General features: G+C 41.1%; 1 protein-coding gene across 1 annotated transcript in view; it reads left to right on the forward strand.

The window, feature by feature from the left end:
* Window positions 1-19,793, forward strand: part of LOC124805579 (myrosinase 1-like) — a 72,834-nt gene that overhangs the window by 41,838 nt on the left and 11,203 nt on the right. Inside the window, exons 9-10 of the mRNA XM_047266146.1 lie at window positions 11,186-11,320; window positions 11,409-11,515. Of these exons, the coding sequence (XP_047122102.1) occupies window positions 11,186-11,320; window positions 11,409-11,515 (242 nt within the window). The remainder of the gene's footprint in view (window positions 1-11,185; window positions 11,321-11,408; window positions 11,516-19,793) is intronic.

The following is a 19,793-nucleotide window of genomic DNA, read 5'->3' on the forward strand; positions in this document are numbered from 1 at the left end:
TGATGCAAGGTTTGTAAAATTAATTAATGGCTGTTCGCAAGCTTGCTCGCAGGCTTATCAGACTCCCAATTTCTCCACAACAAAATATTTTTCTGAAATCTTAAACGAAGATCTGAGAAATAATAAAGGGGCTCGAGGAATCTTGTTCAGCCTCACCATGTGTTCGGAGAGAAATTTGTTAATCAATCTTCGGCCATAATATTAAAAAATTTCCTACAATGACAATGGCATCGATAACACTGAATCCAGTTACATTTGTGTCTCTTCTACAAAATCAGAATAAATGATAATGGTATTACGAGATTATTGTCGATAAAGAATAGAAACTATAGGACACAGTATGGAAATCAAATTCGCAGAGTGCAACAGATTGCTACCGAACAAACAATGTTACTCCGTTTAGTAAAATGGCGCACTGCTTAATGCATACTTGATTTACAACCTAAGTGTAACATAATAAAAATTATCATATTTCGCCCCTCCCCAACCAAATGCGATCAGAACTTTTTGAGGTATGAAATGCTTCAGTGTCCATTCCGTGAATTTAACAATCGGCTGAAGGCCACATAAACAATCATTGTCTTAAGAGTTTGCAGTCGATAGTAATATTAATTAGTGTTTCTGTTCATATTTTTCTCTTACTCGCAATACTCTTACTCATAAATGTGCACATCCATTCCTTTTGTACCACTCCGAGGATGATCGTAATGACGGGAACCGGTTATAGGGCAGAATAAACTAATTTGTGAATAAAGACTGTTTTGGTTTTCACGTTCAAAGAAACAAGAAAATTATGATAGCACATTTGCTATTAATCACGGCTTCAGCCGTATTCAGATGTACCATTCTCTTTCTTACTTTCATCTGTTGGCATACTCTCTTGTTAACAAGTTTTGAAATACAAAAAGAGGTTGTTGCGTTGAAACATTGTAGGACGGCAGAGAATGACGTGGGTTATGAACTAGAACAGAAATGGTCTCAATCCCTGAAGCATATGATTATGATGACATATTGTCATTTCATTCTATGTAATTAAGAAAGTTATCATTTTTCGATAGGCAATTGTCTCAACTTTGGTTGCAGCCTTTCATCACTGGATTTCGTCGACGTCTACGTAACAATAAACTGCCCTCAGTCAGCTACAGTGTACCTAATTAAAAATGTAGAAGTACATTTAATTATTTTAAATCGTTCCATCCACACGTATAGCCTAGTGCTCGTGTTTTACCTTTTCTGTTGTCTTCTCACACTTTTTTGTTGTGAAGTTTAGTAACTATTTCCTTGTTATTACCTTAAACTTTTCTGTTAGCCCAGTATTGCTTAATTTTCCTGCTCAGTTCTGTTTTGCATTCTTCGGTGCACTTCTTCATCTTACAGTGGTTATCTTTTGTATGAAATAATACAAATGGTCTGGTTTGTTCAGTTAAGTGGTAGTCCCATCTGTTGTTTATTATATCTTGCCTATTAAAAAATTCTGCAACACCTCTCCCTATTGCACAAAAAGTTCTGAAATTTCCAGCTGCATCAAGTGAATTACACCAGCTTTCAAAGAATCACGCTTTGCGCATTGTCAAGTGATGTGACTGCTATTGTGTTCGTGTTATGCCCTTACATACGCAACTGCCGTCTGGTGCCTGCAGCATCGCCGTATATAGGATAACGCTGGCTCGTCATTCGATGTGCCCGTTTTGACCGTGCTATCGCTGGATCTCAAGTCGCACTGATCTGCTGGCCAACGTCTCTATTTGGGGTGTTTTGAGTGATTTTTATTTCGATGACTTCTTCAAGTACAGGGACCCAGGTGCGCAAGGTTTCGCCAGATTTTACCGACTGGCCGTTTTCTAAATCGTGCTTAACTAAAGCGGATTTCTCGAGGTCGCATAAGCGAAACAAACTCTCTTGCTCCTTCCTGTGCTGTAGACCCCAGGTGCTGTGAGACCTCCTGTTTCTTTAACTGGTCTCAGTAACTGACGGGTTTTTTCCAGCGGCCTGAAGATCCATTTGATCTTGTGTCATCTCAACAGCTGCTTATCTTGCCCGATACGTAGACAGAGACAGGCAAAAACCAGTTTCTTTTAGTGCTTTTCCTTGTTGTCTCATTCAGGTTCTTGCTTGAAGTAACTTCGTTTACTTGTTGAGAGTTACAGGAGTATTTGCTCAAGACCGTGGGTAGGTTGCTCAGCCCGTGGGGCAGGTTATCAGACTCTGATACCATTTTTACATAACGCACCAATGTTTGCAAAATTCACGAAAAATTTCACGAATATCCTATCGCAGCTCGCACTAGCAACGTCTCGTTCTGTGTAATTAAAGAAGCCGTCGAAATAAAAATCTCCGATAGCACCCAAAATAGAGACCGTGGCCCACAGCTCTGCGCGGTGTGTGATCCAGAAATCGCGTGGTCAAAACGGGCGCATCTAACGTCGAGTCAACGTGTACACATATAAGGTGATGCCGCGAACACCAGTGACGTCAAAGCCGGCATTTGGAGTATGTAAGGGTGTGCCAGCAGCCACCTGACCGTCATGTCGAGGAGTACTTTGCCAAAACACCGTGCAATTTTAATCACTTGGCGCTACTGGAAACACAAGAACCATTTTTTTCAGTTTTACTGCCACGAGTCTCTGCATTCTTATAACTTTCTTTGTTGGTGTGATCCAGAAGGATCCAGTGACTTTACGTTGTCGACTACTTTGAAGATATTGTAGGACAGTCTATGATTGTCCATTCTCCACAGATGTCCATAGAAAGCTATACGTCTTCTTTTGACGGCATCGGTGACTTTTTTTTTCTTGGTGCCCATAGAGTTCACAATTAGGTTCATATATTTGTCTCCCGTCTGATAGGATCCTACGTCGCACTATCTTTCGAAGATGTTTTCTTTCTTGTAACTTTAGGATTCTTGGTGAAGTGTTCCTGGTTAAGGACAGGCACTCTCCTGAATAGAAGATGGGTCTGACTACTGTGATATTCTGTCTTACCTCGATATTCATTGGTAGATGTTTTTTTGGTATATATCACATTAAGCCCTGTAGATTTGCACCAGTGGTCTATGGGTAGCGTCACTGATTAATAATCAAAACGTCCTCAGTCCCGGGTTCGGATCTCACCATGTATTTAATTTGGATTAATAATCAGCATTGGCGGTCAAAGACTTCCGGTATTAGAAGTCACCCTCGTTCTGCCAATGACCTTGTCAAAAAGGGCGAAGGAGCGGACAGAGGTTCAGGGCACTCCCTTGCCCTAGGGGTGGGAAACTGTCCCAAAAAGCGGAAGACTCTACAGTTATCAACGGCATGAGGATGCAGAAGGCAATGGAAACCACTGCATTAAAGACACGTAACGTGTACCGACAGGAGATGTCGTCTGTAATTGAAGATGTGTCATGATGATCTCTCCACTGGCAAATGATTCCGGAAAAGTCCACGATTCGGATCTCCGGGAGGAGAGTGCCAAGGGAGGGGGGGGGGGGGGGTGACAGTGAGAAAAGGATTGAATAATCAGCGAAGGGATAATGTTCTATCGATAGGGGTGCAATGGCAAAAGCTTCAACGTAGTAGGGAAACTATAAAATCTGAAAAGGGAAATGGAAGGGCTGAATCTAGTTATAGTAGGGGTCAGTGACGTGAAATGGCAAGATGACAGGATCTCTGGTCGTATGAGTATAGAGTAATATCAACAGCAATAGAAAGTGGTATAAAGGGAGTAGGATTCGTTATGAATAGGACGGTAGGACAGAGAGTATGTTATTATAAACAGTTCAGTGATAGAGCTGATCTTATCAGATTCGACATCAAACCAAGACCGACAACGATAGCTCAGGTATACAGCGTGTTAAAAAAGGTACGACCAAACTTTCAGGAAACATTCATCGCACACAAATAAAGAAAACATGTTATGTGGACATGTGTCCGGAAACGCTTAATTCCCATGTTAGAGCTCATTTTAGTTTCGTCAGTATGTACTGCCCTTCCTCGATTCACCACCAGTTGGCCCAATTGAAGGAAGGTAATGTTGACTTCGGTGCTTGTGTTGACATGCGACTCATTGTTCTACAGTATTAGCATCAAGCACATCAGTACGCAGCATCAACAGGTTAGTGTTCATCACGAGCGTGGTTTTGCAGTCAGTGCAATGTTTACAAATGCGGAGTTCGCAGATGCCCATTTGACCTAGAACGACGAGGACACCTGCAATGGATGAGGCAATTCTTCGTGCAGTTGACGATAACCCTAATGTCAGCGTCAGAGAAGTTGCTGCTGTACAAGGTAACGTTGACCACATCACTGTATGGAGAGTGCTACGGGAGAACCAGTTGTTTCCGTACCATGTACAGCGTATGCAGGCACTATCAGCAGCTGATTGGCCTCCACGGGTAGACTTCTGCGAATGGTTCATCCAGCAACGTGTCAATTCTCATTTCAGTGCAAATGTTCTCTTTACGGATGAGGCTTCATTCCAACGTGATCAAATTGTAAATTTTCACAATCAACATGTGTGGGCTGACAAGAATCCGCACGCAATTGTGCAATCACGTCATCAACACAGATTTTCTGTGAACGTTTGTGCAGGCATTGTTGGTGATGTCTTGATTGGGCCCCATGTTCTTCCACCTACGCTCAATGGAGCACGTTATCATGATTTCATACGGGATACCCTATCTGTGCTGCTAGAACATGTGCCTTTACAAGTACGACACAACATGTGGTTCATGCACGATGGAGCTCCTGCACATTTCAGTCGAACTGTTCGTACGGTTCTCAACAACAGATTCGGTGACCGATGGATTGGTAGAGGCGGACCAATTCCATGGCCTCCACGCTCTCCTGACCTCAACCGTTTTGACTTCATTTATGGGGGCATTTGAAAGTTCTTGTCTACGCAACCCCGGTAACAAATGTAAAGACTCTTCGTGCTCGTATTGTGGACGGCTGTGATACAATACGCCATTCTCCAAACTGCATCAGCGCATGAGGGATTCCATGCGACGGAGGATGGATGCATGTATCCTCGGACATTTTGAACATTTCCTGTAACAAAGTGTTTGAAGTCACGCTGGTACGTTCTGTTGCTGTGTGTTTCCATTCCATGATTAATGTAATTTGAAGAGAAGTAATAAAATGAGCTCTAACATGGAAAGTAAGCGTTTCCGGACACATGACCACATAACATTTTTTTTTATTTGTGTGTGAGGAATGTTTCCTGAAAATTTGGCCGTACCTTTTTCTAACACCCTGTATATGCCGACATCGCAAGCTGAAGATGAATAGGTAGAGAAAATACGAGGATATTGAAAGGGTAATACGGAACGTAAAGGGAGACCAAAGTCTAATAGTTATGGAAGGCTGGAATGCAGCTGTAGGGGAAGTAGTAGAAGAAAATTTTACAGGAGAATATGGACATGGGACAAGGAATAAGACAGGAGAGAGAATAACTGAGCTCTGTAACGAGTTTCCACTAGGCTAGTAAAAGCGAAAACTCTGTTCAAGAATCACAAGAGGTAGAGGCATACTTGGAAAAGGCCCGGTGATACAGGAAGATTTCAGTTAGATTACAAATACATCAAGGTCAGACAGAGACTCCGAAATCAGATACTGGATTGTAAGGCTTACCCAGGAACAGATGCAGAGTTAGGTCACAATTTAGTAGTAATGAAGAGAAGACTGAAGTTTAAGATATCAGTCAGGAAGAATCAATAAGCAAAGAAGTGCGATACGGAGTTACTAAGGAATGACGAGACACACTTGAAGTTTTCTATGGCTTTATATGCAGCGATGAGGAAAAGCTCAGTAGGCAGTATAGTTGAATTCGTGGCGGGCGGCATCAAACCAGTCAGAAGACTGATGACAAAAAAAAAAAGAAAAAAAAACTGTCTACTTTGAACATTCCTTTGATTGAGATCTACCAATTTACTGAGATCCAATCGCCAAGATAACTGACGCTCATAGTCCCTTGATGTGCATCTAGTAACACTTTTGTATTGACAACGAATTTAGTTTTTCTGACGTTAATCAATAGACCTGTTTTCTCTGCTGTGAATGGCTGTGCATGGCAGATCTTTGCATGTCATTTACCAGTAAGGGCAGGTCATCAGCAAGAGGTAGGAATTGGATCCTCATGGCTGACTCAGTGTTTGCTGTTAGAAATCTGGTCCGTTTATAACACGACCGGCAGTGATGCTACAATCAACGTTAAAGCTCAATCTCTCCATTCCAAGAAGCTAATGATGTATTCACTTTTGCTGGTAGCTTCTAGTAAGCTAACATTGACGGGTTAGAGTCAGAACAGATATTAGCGAGTCACGGATTGCACAGACTGTTACCGAAATCATAACTTATTTCAAGTGATTTAACCATATTCAGTTTGAGTAACATTCCGCGTGCCACCATGCGACATTAATCGCTTCAAACTGAAAGCTAAAGATCGTCACAAGGCGGCGTGGATAATTGTACTGAAGCTGTTATTCTAAAAACGCTCGTCTGACGCGAGCGCCTTTAGCAAGCGGATTCGACCAGTGACGACTCACACACACGTTGAGTGTTGAACTGAGACTCAGCAGTACCTCGAGCGTACCCAAAGCAACAACGTACTGCCAGCGGCGATGGTTACTCTAAAACGCTGCACCGAGCTAAGCCAGAGGAAGAGTTCACACAGAATAACGCGGCTGGCAAATAGACAGTTGGCAGGATACGTCTGGGGAGGGCAGTAGTGCTGGGGGGAAATGACGAGCGCTCGACGGGAGGTCCCATTCTAAATTGAAGAATACAAAGTACATTTTTGTAATATATATTAAGTGGAACCCTCGATGCCCGCACTTGCGTGATGACCATTAAAAAATATCTACTGTCACCTCTGCTTTCATTAGTATCTACAAACAATTCTACTAAAAATGCAACAAAGACAGGAATTTAAATTCGCAAGGTTTGTTAGCCATTTGTTATTTACAGAGCAACATTTTGAGTAGCGAATTTTGAGTACAACCTGCATTTCTCTCTCTTACATATTAAAATTTGCTTCTTTTAGCGAAACACAGTGCATTTTACACAATGTCAGCTTACTAACATGTTGTGCAGTGATTTATTGATTTTATTAAGTGAGGAACGTAGGAAGAGTAAGATGAATAGCTTATAAAAGGACCGTCCTCAGTATAAAAATAAACGCGTAATGACTTCATTTACGTTGTTCCAAAACCCACACCATCTCTCGTTTCACCAGCAATCGATGGCCCTTAAAGATTACATTCTTTTATCGAAGAAGTCTGTGGTTAATGTAATAACATGTTAGATAATGAAGTTTTGCGTGACCACGCGGCAAAATATTCTCCTCTTTGCATGCTATCACTTGTCAAAACCTCATTTCCATCTCACAAATCGTTTTTGAAATGTGGGGAATGTTGTAGATATTTCATTCTGGTTTTAACTCTGAAATTCGCGATCGCGAATGAGTGTGCTGCATTAAATTAAGTTTCTCAAGATTGGCGGCAGTTACAGGTCTCCAACCAACACTGAAGAAAAATACAATCTGTTAGCTAAATTTCATACGCAGCAATATTTTATGTAATATGCACCAAATGCAAAATGCAAAAACATAGTGAGTCCTATTTTTCCTTGCAAACCTTTTCGAATCTTGCGTAGTGTCATAGGTTCAGCGTAAATATTACAATAACTGTTACTATTAACGAAATGATGGACACATCATCATGAAACTGACATACAAAGTTAAAAGCAATAAGAACATGATTTTTTTAAAGAATAGTTTCTGTAAAATCGCATGAGAAAGACTACAAGGCATGCGTCTCTATTCTGTCATCTCAACGTGCCGCAGACCAACCGAAAGCTGGCAAACTATTTCGGCCTCACCTTCTCAACAAAGGAATGAACTCGCCTAGCACTTCAGACGAAAATTGTTTACTGCGTCCTAGTCTGTTAATATTGGCAAGGGAGTGGTTCTATTCATGTATTCGAACAGCTTATTTGTTGCTGTATTGATGCATAAACTTGAGGTCTTGTTTTTGTTCAGTGAGGCACCACGATGCTCTGAAACATCCTTGATGTTCCCTTAACTCATTGTCTTCCTGTCTTGTTCGTTTCGTTCCAGAGTGTTGGAAAATATTTTATAACTGCAAGGAGAATATTTCACTCCAGTTACCGGAGTCTGTTTCCTTCCATTTTAGGATTAAGTACCTCAGTCGGTATAAACAGAAACCTTTTAGGATGACTTTGTTGATCATTATTCTGTCCATATGTCCGACTGTTGAGAACCCATTTTCGTTTTTAATATTTATATTCGCATTTTTACTACTTTGCGAATTCACTGTTGTAGGAAAGAAACAGAATTTAAACTTGCAATTATATATCTGTTGGGGTAAAACAGCTGGGGTAAGACAGCTGACAAACTGTTTAATTTTGCCTATATGATCCTCTTATAATATCTCATAAACAGGTTAATCTAAGAATAAATTCACCCATCTTCTAGATGATGTACACATATATTTAGGCCCACTGACCACTGATTCAATCTCTTCATCCTTTTATATTATAATATATGACCACGCATTGGCAATGTAGATCGATTTGTGTGCCTCTGATGCTTTAAAGTTGTATTTAACTCTCATTTAATTCCATAGCCACTGTGAATGTTAATATTCCATGTCCATGTAGCCTTCTGATTTTCCCATAATTAGCAGTGATCTAAGATCATTGCATATTTAACAAATATGCAATAAAAAATAAAGACTGCCCAAAATATAATATGGATTAATAACATAGATAGAGGAAATTAAGGAGCTGCACAAATCATATTACCGAACAGTGTACGAAATTTTCTCGATAGTACTATTATATAAGCGAAATGTATATTAAGATAGTTATATTTTGGGACTTGTAAAATTTGGCTATTTTCGCAAATAAACCTATTCCTTGTCTCTGACTGGATAACTATTAATGAATTACTCGAATTTACTTCATTACCATGAATGCAATAGTGGTGTCCATAGTCAATTGAAGAAATGTTTGAAAATCTGTGTAAGTCTTACAAAAGGTGAATTACTGACGAATTAGTAGAAGAAGTGATTTACAAAACCGAAACCCTCCCGTTGGCAAGTTTTAAATGGGTAATATAAGTAACTGGTATGGAAAACTTCAGTATTTGCCCTTGAATATTAATTATTTTTGTTGGCTTTTATTGCCTTCTAAATATGAAATAATTTTATACTCTAAGTTACGAGCTTCGAAACAAACAAGTATATAACATAAATTCGTCACAACATCATAATATCCATTGCACAAAATAAAGTACATAAAAGAAATACCTAACTCTCGTAATAATTGTAACATGTCATTTAACAACAACATCAATTTATGGATTAATTTAAATGACTTTTCATCAAAAGATTACGCTATGTACTCAGTGAAACTAACAACTACAACATTCAAATATTGTGTGCAGTGTGCCTTAAGTACCACGATGAACAATTTCACAGAGAAAACAGAGACTAATGTAGGAGATATAACACAGCCAGTATCATATAAAAGTAACATGAAGACACTAATAAATGTAACCAATGAACTGTATAAAATTTCTAAATGTTGCCTTTGTACATAAGAAAGATATATAATAACAGACTCAGCAGAAATTTTTGCATGAAGGCTAGGAATATTTATGTCTTAAAATAGTAATGTGAAGATTACAGATATAAGAATAAAAAAAAATTAACGAGGAAAGAAAAGAAGTAATTCATGTTATTGGTGGAGCACAAGACATGGACAGATGTGTTTCCTCAAAAATGATAGCCACAACTACGTTTAGATTTGCAAACACCAATATCTTACAGATTTTGTTATGTCCTCCAATAAGAATGGGGAGTAATGGGGATGGAAAAAATTGGAATATACAAAAACTGACTGTTATTCAGAATTAAAGCAAAAACCTCTCTTTCCCCGTCCTGTGTCTAAATCACGATATAACCATACAAACTGTCTACCAGATGTCCGTAAAATCGCGTTCTGAATGGAAGATGGCATTCAAGTCAACGGATAACCATGACAACGATGACGTGAGGACTCCTATGAAACGAGGTAGTTTTTTCTGGGTAGCTCCACATCCATAATCTCTGTGTACACAGGCCAGATGATACAGTATGGCACATAGAATATACTTACCAGACTCTCTGCAGTTGAGAGCCATAGGGAAAATGTAAGCAGAGCAATAGCAAACTGATTTGGTTCAATCGGCTCTAAGCACCATGGGACTTAACATCTGCGGTCATCAGTCCCCTACACTTAGAACTACTTAAACCTGGCTAACCTAAGGACAGCACAAACATCCATGCCCGCGGCAAAATTCGAACCTGGGACCGTAGCAGCAGCGCGGTTCCGGACTGAAGCCCCTAGAACCGCTCTTCCACAGCAGCCGGCCAACTGATTTGGCCCAGTGGCTTAATATGGATCGTTCTGTTGTTTCTCGGATTTGGCGACAGTTTATAGAGACCGAAACTATATTCTGACGACCAGGGCAGGGGCCGATCACGTGTGTCAGTCAGGGTGGGTGCGTGAACCAGGCGCCTGTTACAAAGACACATACGTGGCAACACTGTTGGTATCCCCATAGTTCATCTGGGCGGTCAGTTGCTCAACAGTTGCACCTCTATTCACCCACACATATTTCCGCACCATAGTTAACCCATGTCATCTACGGTCCATGGTGCACCACATTTGCCGCTGTGCTGGTTTTGGACAGCGTCCTTTTGCCATGCATGATGTACCTATACCACTGTGGGATGTGAACAGTTTATAGACTTAGTCGTTTTGGAAACGCTTGCAACCTTGCCTTGAAGGTCATTTATCACACCCACTCGGACTTCGGATAATAATGGCTTACTTTCCACATTACAGCAACGATTGCACTGTTTTCCGCCTCTCCCGACGCGCTTTATATAACCTAGTGCTGCCATTTGTCTTCTAGGAATCGTTATTGCACGTTGATGTCGAGCATATGCAGTTGTCACAATAGTGCGACTGGACCTTGTACTTTCAAAGAAAAGACAGGAATTAGTGTATGTAAGTAACTAGCCAATGTCAGGTAGTAACTAATCAGGAGATAAAGCTTACAACAAGCTTAATATTATATCTGCGCATCCATTTTGAAGAAGCAGGTGGTGACAGAAATAATGTCTCTCTCCTTTCAGCGATTACCTTGGGGATTTCGGAGTCAGCTAAACTGGATTGCCAACGAATACCCAGGATATCAAATCATGATAACAGAGAACGGGCTCTACAATAACGGAGGAAGGAACGACACTGATCGCATCGCATACTTTCATGTAAGTAGAAATTGCTACAGTAATATAGCAGAGAGTTTCGTCTTCAGAAATTCATTTCTCTACCTATAGTGTGCTGCATTATTTCTAGGCATACCTTGGAGCTGTACTGGAGGCGATACACATTGACGGTGTTCCGATTATCGGATACACAGCTTATGGTCTCATGGACAACCTGGAATTTAACATGGGATTCACGTGAGCAATTACAATATTTTTATATGCTAAAAGAAAGAACATCAACTATACGTGGTCTGTGAGTCAGGTTTGTGTTAAGTAATCAAAATGTTTTCGTGCCCTGGTTCGAAACTCGTCATTGCTTCAGTATTGATTAATGATCAGCGTTGGTGGCTGAAGCTTTCCGGCATAAGAAGCCATCCTCATTCGGCGCACGGCCTTATCAAAGAGGGCGGAAGAGCGGACAGAGGTTCAGAGCACTCTCTTGTCCTTGGGGTGGGAAACTACCCCTAAAGGCGGAAAAATCATCAAATATCAACGGCATGAGGATGCAGAGGGCAATGGAAACCACTTTATTAAAGACACATAACGTGAATCCACAGGGCATGTGGCCTGTAACTGAAAATGTATCATGACGAACTCTCCATTGGCAAAAGATTCCGGAATAGTTCCCCATTCGGATCTTTCGGAGGACACTGGCAAAGAAAAGGTGACCATGAGAAAAAGATCGAAAAACCAACGAAGGCTAATGTTTTACTAGTCAGGAATGGATGTCAGAAGCTTTAACGTGACAGGGAACTGTGTTTGGTCTAAGGTAATACTTTCTAATCTTATATTAATTGCTGTTGTAATAAAGTTTACTGCACCCGGAATTGATGAGACACCTGCTAAGTGTAATGAAATCATGGCTAGATCTACAGATGCATCTCAATGTGCGATAGCTGACAGAAAATCTGATAAGAGGAATGCAGAGGCTCCATCTCGATGCAGTAGGGGTCAATGAAGTGAAATGGAAAGACAAGGATTTATGGTAAGACGATTGTAGGGTAATATCAACAGTAACAGAAAATGGTATAACGGGAGTAGGATTCGTTATGAGTAGGTAGGAGAGTAGAGAAAATAGCTCAGTATGCTCTACAGTTGAACAAGAGTGAACATCTCTAATATGGGCAGCCACAGAAGTTGGAAAGAAAAAAGTACGAACAAAGAAGTTAACTGCAAAGAAACCTTGGGTAACAGAATAAATACTTCAGTTGATCGACGAAGGAAGGAAGTACCAAAAAAATGTTCTCGGAAATTCAGGAATACAGAAATACAAGCCGCTGAGGAATGAAATAAATAGGAAGTGCAGGGAAGCTAAGACGGAATCGCTGCATGAAAAATGGAATACATCGAAAAAAATGATAGTGGGAAGCATGTACTCAGCATATAGGAAAGCCAAATCAACCTTCGGTTAAATTATAAACAGCAAGGATGATAACATTAAGAGTGCAATGGGAATTACACTGTTAAATGCAGAGGAGAGTGCGGATATGCGGAAAGCGTACATTAAAGGCCTCTACGAGGGGGAGGATTGTCAGATGTATATTATTGTATTGTATTAAAGCAGGGACCTAGAAAAGACGTAGCTCTCCATGGTTCACAACCCCACAACAGGGCATAGCAGTCCACCTACTCCACCGTCGCTCTACACCGTATCCAGAGTTATTGTGCAGTTTGGCCCCAGTGGACCGCGCCCCCCCCCCCCCCCCCCCCCCCTTCTTCGCCCCTTATGCGTACGCGGAATCGGTGTTTGCGCAGCAATCGCTGACACAGTGTAGCTGAGGCGGAATAAGGGGAACCAGTCCGCATTCGCCGAGGTAGATGGAAAACCGACTTAAAAACCATCCACAGGCTGTCCGATACACCGGATCTCGACACTAACCCACCGGACGGATTCATGCCGGGGACCGGCACGCCTTCTCGACGGGCAAGCAGCCCTTTAGACCGCGCGGCCAGCCGGACGGTCCTTTATCTGATGTGATAGAAGAAGAATTTAACAGAGCTTTGGAGGGCTTAAGATCAAACGACACAGAAGGAATAGATAACATTCCATCAGAATTTCTAAAATCATTGGGGGAGGTGGCAACAAAACGACTATTCAAGTTGGTCTGTATAATGTATGAGTCTGACGACATACCACCTGACTTTTGAAAAAATATTATCCACACAATTCCGATGAATGCAAGAGCTGACAAGAGCGAGAATTATCGTACAATCAGCTTCACAATTCATGCATCAACGTTGATGACAAGAATAATATACAGAAGAATGGAAAAGAAAATCGAGGATGTGTTAGATGACGATCAGTTTGGCTTTAGGAAAGGTAAACGCAGCAGTTCAGCGGTTGACAATGGATATAAGACAAAAGAATAATCCAGATACAGTGACAGGTTTTTTCGACGTGTAAAATGCGTTCAACAATGAAAAATGGTGCAAATGTTCGAAATTCTACGAAAACTAGGGGTAAGCTATAGGCAGATACGGGTAATATACAATATAGGCAAGAGGCAAGAGGGATTAATAAGAGTGGACGATCAAGAACGATTTTCTTCGATTAAAATGGTGTAAGACGAGGATGTAGTCTTTCACACCTGCTGTTCAATCTGTATATGAAAGTCGCAATTGTGGAAATAAAAGAAACAAGCAGGAGTGGGATTAAAATGCAGGGTGAAAGGATATCATTGATACGATTTCCTAATGACATTTCTATCCTGAGTGCAAGTGAAGAAAGATTACATGATCTGCTGAATGGATAGACCAGTCTAGTGAATACAGAATACGGATTGCGAATAAGTCGACGAAAGTAATAAAAAGCAGCAGAAATGATAAAAGCAAGAAACGTAATTTCAGCATTGCTGGTCAATAAGTAGATGAAGTAAAGGATATCTGATACCCAGCCAGCAAAATAGCCAGTGGTGGACGGAGCAGGGACATCAAAAGCAGACTAGCATTGGTAAAAACGACCTTCTGGTCAAGATAATTCTACTAGTATCAAATATAGGCCTTATTTTGAGGAAGAAATTTCTAACAATGTATGGTAGCGAAACATGGTCTGTGGGAAAATTGGAACAGAAGAGAATCGAAGGATTTGAGATGTGGTGGTCTTGACGAATGTTGAAGATTAAGTGTACTGATAGGGTAAGGAATAAGGTGGTTCTGCGCAGAATAGGAGAGATATGCAACATGTGGAAAACACGGACAAAAAGAAAAATGGTTCAAATGGCTCTGAGCACTATGGGACTTAACTTCTGAGGTCATCAGTCCCCTAGAACTTAGAACTACTTAAACCTAAGGACATCACACACATCCATGCGCGAGACAGGATCGTAGCGGTCGCGCGGTTCCAGACTGTAGCGCCTAGAACCGCTCGGCGACCCCGGCCGGCGACGGACAAGAAGAAGGGACAGGATGATAGGACATATGTTAAGTCCTCAGGGAATGACTTCCGTGGTAGTAGCGGGGCTGTAGAGGAGTAAAACCGTAGAGAATGATATAGATTGGAATATATCCGTCAAATTGAGGACATAGGTTTGAAGTGCTTCTCTGTGATGAAGAGGTTGGCATAGGAGATGAATTCGTTTCGGGCCACATTGAACCAGTCAGAAGACATGATCGAAAACAAAGTAAAACAGAAAAATTGAAGCATATTTACTTATCAATAAAGCACTGGGGCTTCCTGTGAGCTCAGTACAACATAGTGTAAAGTCGATTATTCCACCATTTCTTATTAAAAAGGTCACTTCGTTAGTGCGAGATGATAGAAGATTGGGAACAGAATCACACGAAGTGAAAAAGAGTGACGTGCTCTACATGACTGATTGTATTGGCATGTGTTGGTGTATTAACTAATTTAGCATCCAATATCATAACGTTAAGCCACTACAATGTCAATAAAATATCTTCCGTGGATTATGTGAAAGCCATTAGGGAGTTAGGACGGGTTATAGTAACACAATAAAACGACTATGAAACCGACATTTCGACCATGTGAACAGAGATCATCCTCTGTTGGAGAAGATTTTCTCCCGGACGGGGGCTCCTACCAAAAAGGCCGAGACTTTCGTTGTATGAATAATCTAATTTTTGAAAACTTGTCGGCCGAACAGCCAAAAGGGTTTTATTCGAACTGACACCAGACGCGTAAGTGTACCTGATAGCAGAAACAAAGTCGATATTTGGACTAGCTGTGAGATGCAGGGTGATTTCGAGATGACGTTCGAAACTCTTAGGGATGTTGGCGAACCGTAAACGTGTCTGTCTCAGGTAAGGGCCCGTGGTCTGTAAAGGACCAAATCAAAAGTAATAAGCAAAAATAGTTTTGATATATCTGACAGTGGAAAATATATGCAGGTACTGTTATTGCTAAAACTGTGAGGCAGGCAACTCCTTCAGCACTTGGATGTTGGGATAATAACTCGACTAATCGAATGCAGATGGCGTGTTGTGTGCCGACATGAGCGGTTCTGATATACTTGTCTGTAAGCTATACAGTGTCTGTAGTCTGTGTATGAAAGTTGTACTAATGTCTATTAACTCTAACCATGTGGAGTTGTACAAAATGACGAATTTTGGAAAAATTATATTTGTATATGGCTATCAAACGGAAGCATCAGGGAATCGGAAATGTGCAGGACCAACCAAGCGCTTAGAAGACATCCCGCTCATACCATATTTGTAGTGCTGTTCCCATCAGTTGGTACCACTGTCCAACGACCACGAAAGACGACGAACAACACGGAGTTAGAAAATGCAGTGCATGTTCGAGTGGATGAGGCGCCTCCAACGTAATGTCGCTAGTTGCACGTGAAATGACTGTAGAGAAGTGTGAGGTGAGTATTACCGGAAATGCAGCTATATCCCAGCATCCACAGAAAGTGCGTACTTTGACTCCTTGCAGCTTCGGACGTCGTGTCGTGTTTAGCCGATAGCTCACGCACTGCTTTACAGACGATTCTCACGTTCCAGGGTATGTATTCTTCATTGCTGAAGCCTATTTTATCGGAGATAGAATCCAAAAGACATTAGTCATATCTGAATCGATAAGGGTCCCCACGCTAGAGTTGGGAAGAGCCAACAGAGACCGAGCGGGGTAGCGCAGTGGTTAGGACACTAGACTCGCATTCGGGAGCACGACGATTCAAATGCGCGTCCGGCCATCCTGATTTACGTTTTCTGTGATTTCCCTAAATCGTTGCCGGCCGGGGTGGCCGAGCGGTTCTAGGCGCTACAGTCTGTAACCGCGCAACCGCTACGGTTGCAGGTTCGAATTTTGCCTCTGGCATGGATGTGTGTGCTGTCCTTAGGTTAGTTAGGTTTAAGTAGTTCTAAGTTCTATGGGACTGATGACCTCAGAAGTTAAGTCCCATAGTACTCAGAACCATTTGAACCATTTTTCTAATGTCCTCTTCCTCCTCCTCCTACATTAACAGGGATCATCATCCAACGTGTGTGCAGGCGTTGTCAATGATTACATAATAGAAACGTTTCCCCTTCCTCCCCGCTGAAATGCTCCAGTGAATAGAGTGTTTATCAGTGTCATACCATCGAGATTCCAGGAACATATCCTATTTGCAATTGTTCAATGAATGTGGTCCCCATATGATAGAGCCCCACTTCACTTTGGACTGAAGAACACCTTTCTCCGACATTCCCTGGAAAGTGGAGAGGCAGAAGAGGTCCTGTTTCGTGGCCAGCACGTTAACCTCAATGCAATAGATTTATTCTTATGGATCAATGTGGAAAGTCTTGAGTACGAGAGGCCTATAGTGACTAAAAAGCATCTCCTACCAAGATTTCTCGCTTCCTTTGACGCTATTAACACTACATAGGGGATATTAGAAGTGGTACAACACAACCTGCGCATCGTTTCCATGATTACACTGACGCTGCGGGACACCTGTTATAAATCTAGCAGCTTTTCAAACTTGTACAGGTAAATGATTTTCAGTACCTCCGACATCAATTGACGTGTGCTGTTACTAGTCCAACACGGAATGTTAACTGCGGGTACTGGGGATTTCTGATCAGATATTCTGTATGTCATGATAAGGGAACGTAAAGCTAGGCCTTTAGTTTGTGCGCTACGCAGCTTTAAGGGGGAACCTGAGTAGATTTTCGCAAATACTTGTCTAGTCGGTCTTTTCCAGGCTGGAGTGCCTTACCTCTCGTTGGTACATTCACCCCTCTTCCATGAAAGTATGTAACATCTTCGAGGAATCAACCCGTGTATTATACCTGATGGCTTGTAACATTTCTTTATTGCTTATACATTTTTTAAACATACTTCGGATGTCTCTATTTATTTACTTATGTTCCGTAACATTTCTCGTATCCTCTAATCAGAACAGTCTCATATACACACTGGTGAGTCAAAGCATTACGACCACCTGCTTCCTAGGAAGTTATTTCATCTTTGGAAAACAACAGAGCAGCGATTTTGTGTGGTATGACTTAGACAAGGCCCTAGTATGTGGCACAAGATGCCTAGCGATCCCCTAAATTATTACAGAACTCAATTAGTCTTTGTACTCTCTCATTCCTTGTCCCAAGCCCATATTCTCCTGTCAGCTTTTCTTCTACTCCTTCCCCTACAACTGCATTCCAGTCCCCCATGACTATTACATTTTCATTTCTCTTTGAGTACTGTATTACCCTTTCAGTATCCTTATGTTCCTTCTCTATTTTTTCATCTTCATCCTGCGACGTCGGCATGTATACCTGAACTGTCGTTGTCGGTGTTGGGTTGCTGTCGATTCTAACAAGAACAAACCTATCCCTGAACTTTTCACAGTAACAGACTCTCTTCCCTAGCTTCCTATTCATGACGAATCCTAGACCCATTATACCTTTTTTTGCTACTGTTTTTATCTCCGTATACTGATCTGACCACAGATCCTTGTCTACTTTCCATTTCGCTTCACTGACTTTTACTATAACTAGACTGAGGCTTTGCATTTATCTTCCAGATTTTCTAGCTTCCCTACCAAATTCAAGCTTCTGACATTCCACACGCCGACTCGTAGAACTTTATCCTTCAGTGGATGCTGATTATGAAGGAAAAATTAAGCGGTGGCGGATTTGGGAACCGAGACTGAGAACGTTTTGATTATGAATCAAAAAACCTACCCCTAGACTACGGGCATCATCGTCGTCTTTAGTTTTATAAAATATTTTTTTCCTAAGAATTTTATTTTTATTACTTATTGTTACTGTTTTTTATGGTAAGCTACGAAATAGTGAAAAATTACCCCTTTCTTGTTGCATTTTATGTCACTGAGCGTGTTTATTTTTATTTATGGATCGTTATGTGAAATATCCCTCCTCCAGAGTGATCAGAGACTGTTTAATTCCTTGGTGATCGTGATTTTATTTACATAATTTATTTACATTCCGCACTCTGCACAGAATAAGAAATTTACTGACTACTCTGCTACTATATTTGATACCGTATAAACTACTAGGTTTGTCATATGTGTGTTTGAGATTAGTTACGAAAGATCGCACTTTTTATTTCCTTTACATGCTTCAAAAATCTGATGATACTGAGTGCATGAACTAACTAAACTATTAGAATCCTATCTTATTCTCCAGCACAGCTGGTCGGTTGGGCGGTATATTTAATTCTTTGTGCTCAAATATTTTCACATAACAAGACCTCCGCCACCTACCTGAAAGGCGCCTAGTTTACGTGTGAGTTGTATTGAAACATGCCCTTAGAAGAATTTTGAAATATGAAACGTCCCCTTAGAAAAATTAAGAATGACTGTGCAAGTAAACTTTTACGTTATTTGATACAAAGACAGCTGAGTAAAAGTGAACGTACTCAGACAGTTCTCTCTTTCCTCATTCTGATCATCACTAAACTGATACACAATATCTTGAGCGCAACGCAATCTGACTTTAAAAAATCCCTACAAAAGAATGGTCCTGACTAACAATAACCTATACCTTTCATGAATCACTTACCCCACAAAAATCTTCGTTACTCGAACTACTGCAATATAGCGAGCGCCAATACTGCCAGCTAAATAAAAGATTCTAACTACTGAAGACACTGCATACGGATAGGCATGGTTAGCAAATGAAAAATTTTGATCAGAAACAAACGATGTATTTACCTGAATAATGTTCAAAAGTCATCATATATGCATATGTATCAATTCATGACATCCATCTTTACAAATTTCCTTTCTCTGGCGGACACACATCCAGATCGTCAGCTTATAGCAACCTCTCAAACCTCTGGCATCCTTCTCTCCACATCCACCACTGCTGGTGGCTCACCTCCAAGTGCACAATGCTACGCGCTGTTCACATCGAACTGCCCAACACTACACAAGCGAATATTCCAACAATGAGTCCAAACAGCCACAGACTGCACACAGCACAGTCAGTGATCTTCATACAGAGCACTACGTGGCGTTACCAACATAAGAACCTAAACTGCCTACTTACAGTATTCCCTCGTCCAACTTCT

Source organism: Schistocerca piceifrons, chromosome 7, assembly GCF_021461385.2.
Source record: "Schistocerca piceifrons isolate TAMUIC-IGC-003096 chromosome 7, iqSchPice1.1, whole genome shotgun sequence".
Classification (NCBI taxonomy): Eukaryota; Metazoa; Arthropoda; class Insecta; order Orthoptera; family Acrididae; genus Schistocerca; species Schistocerca piceifrons.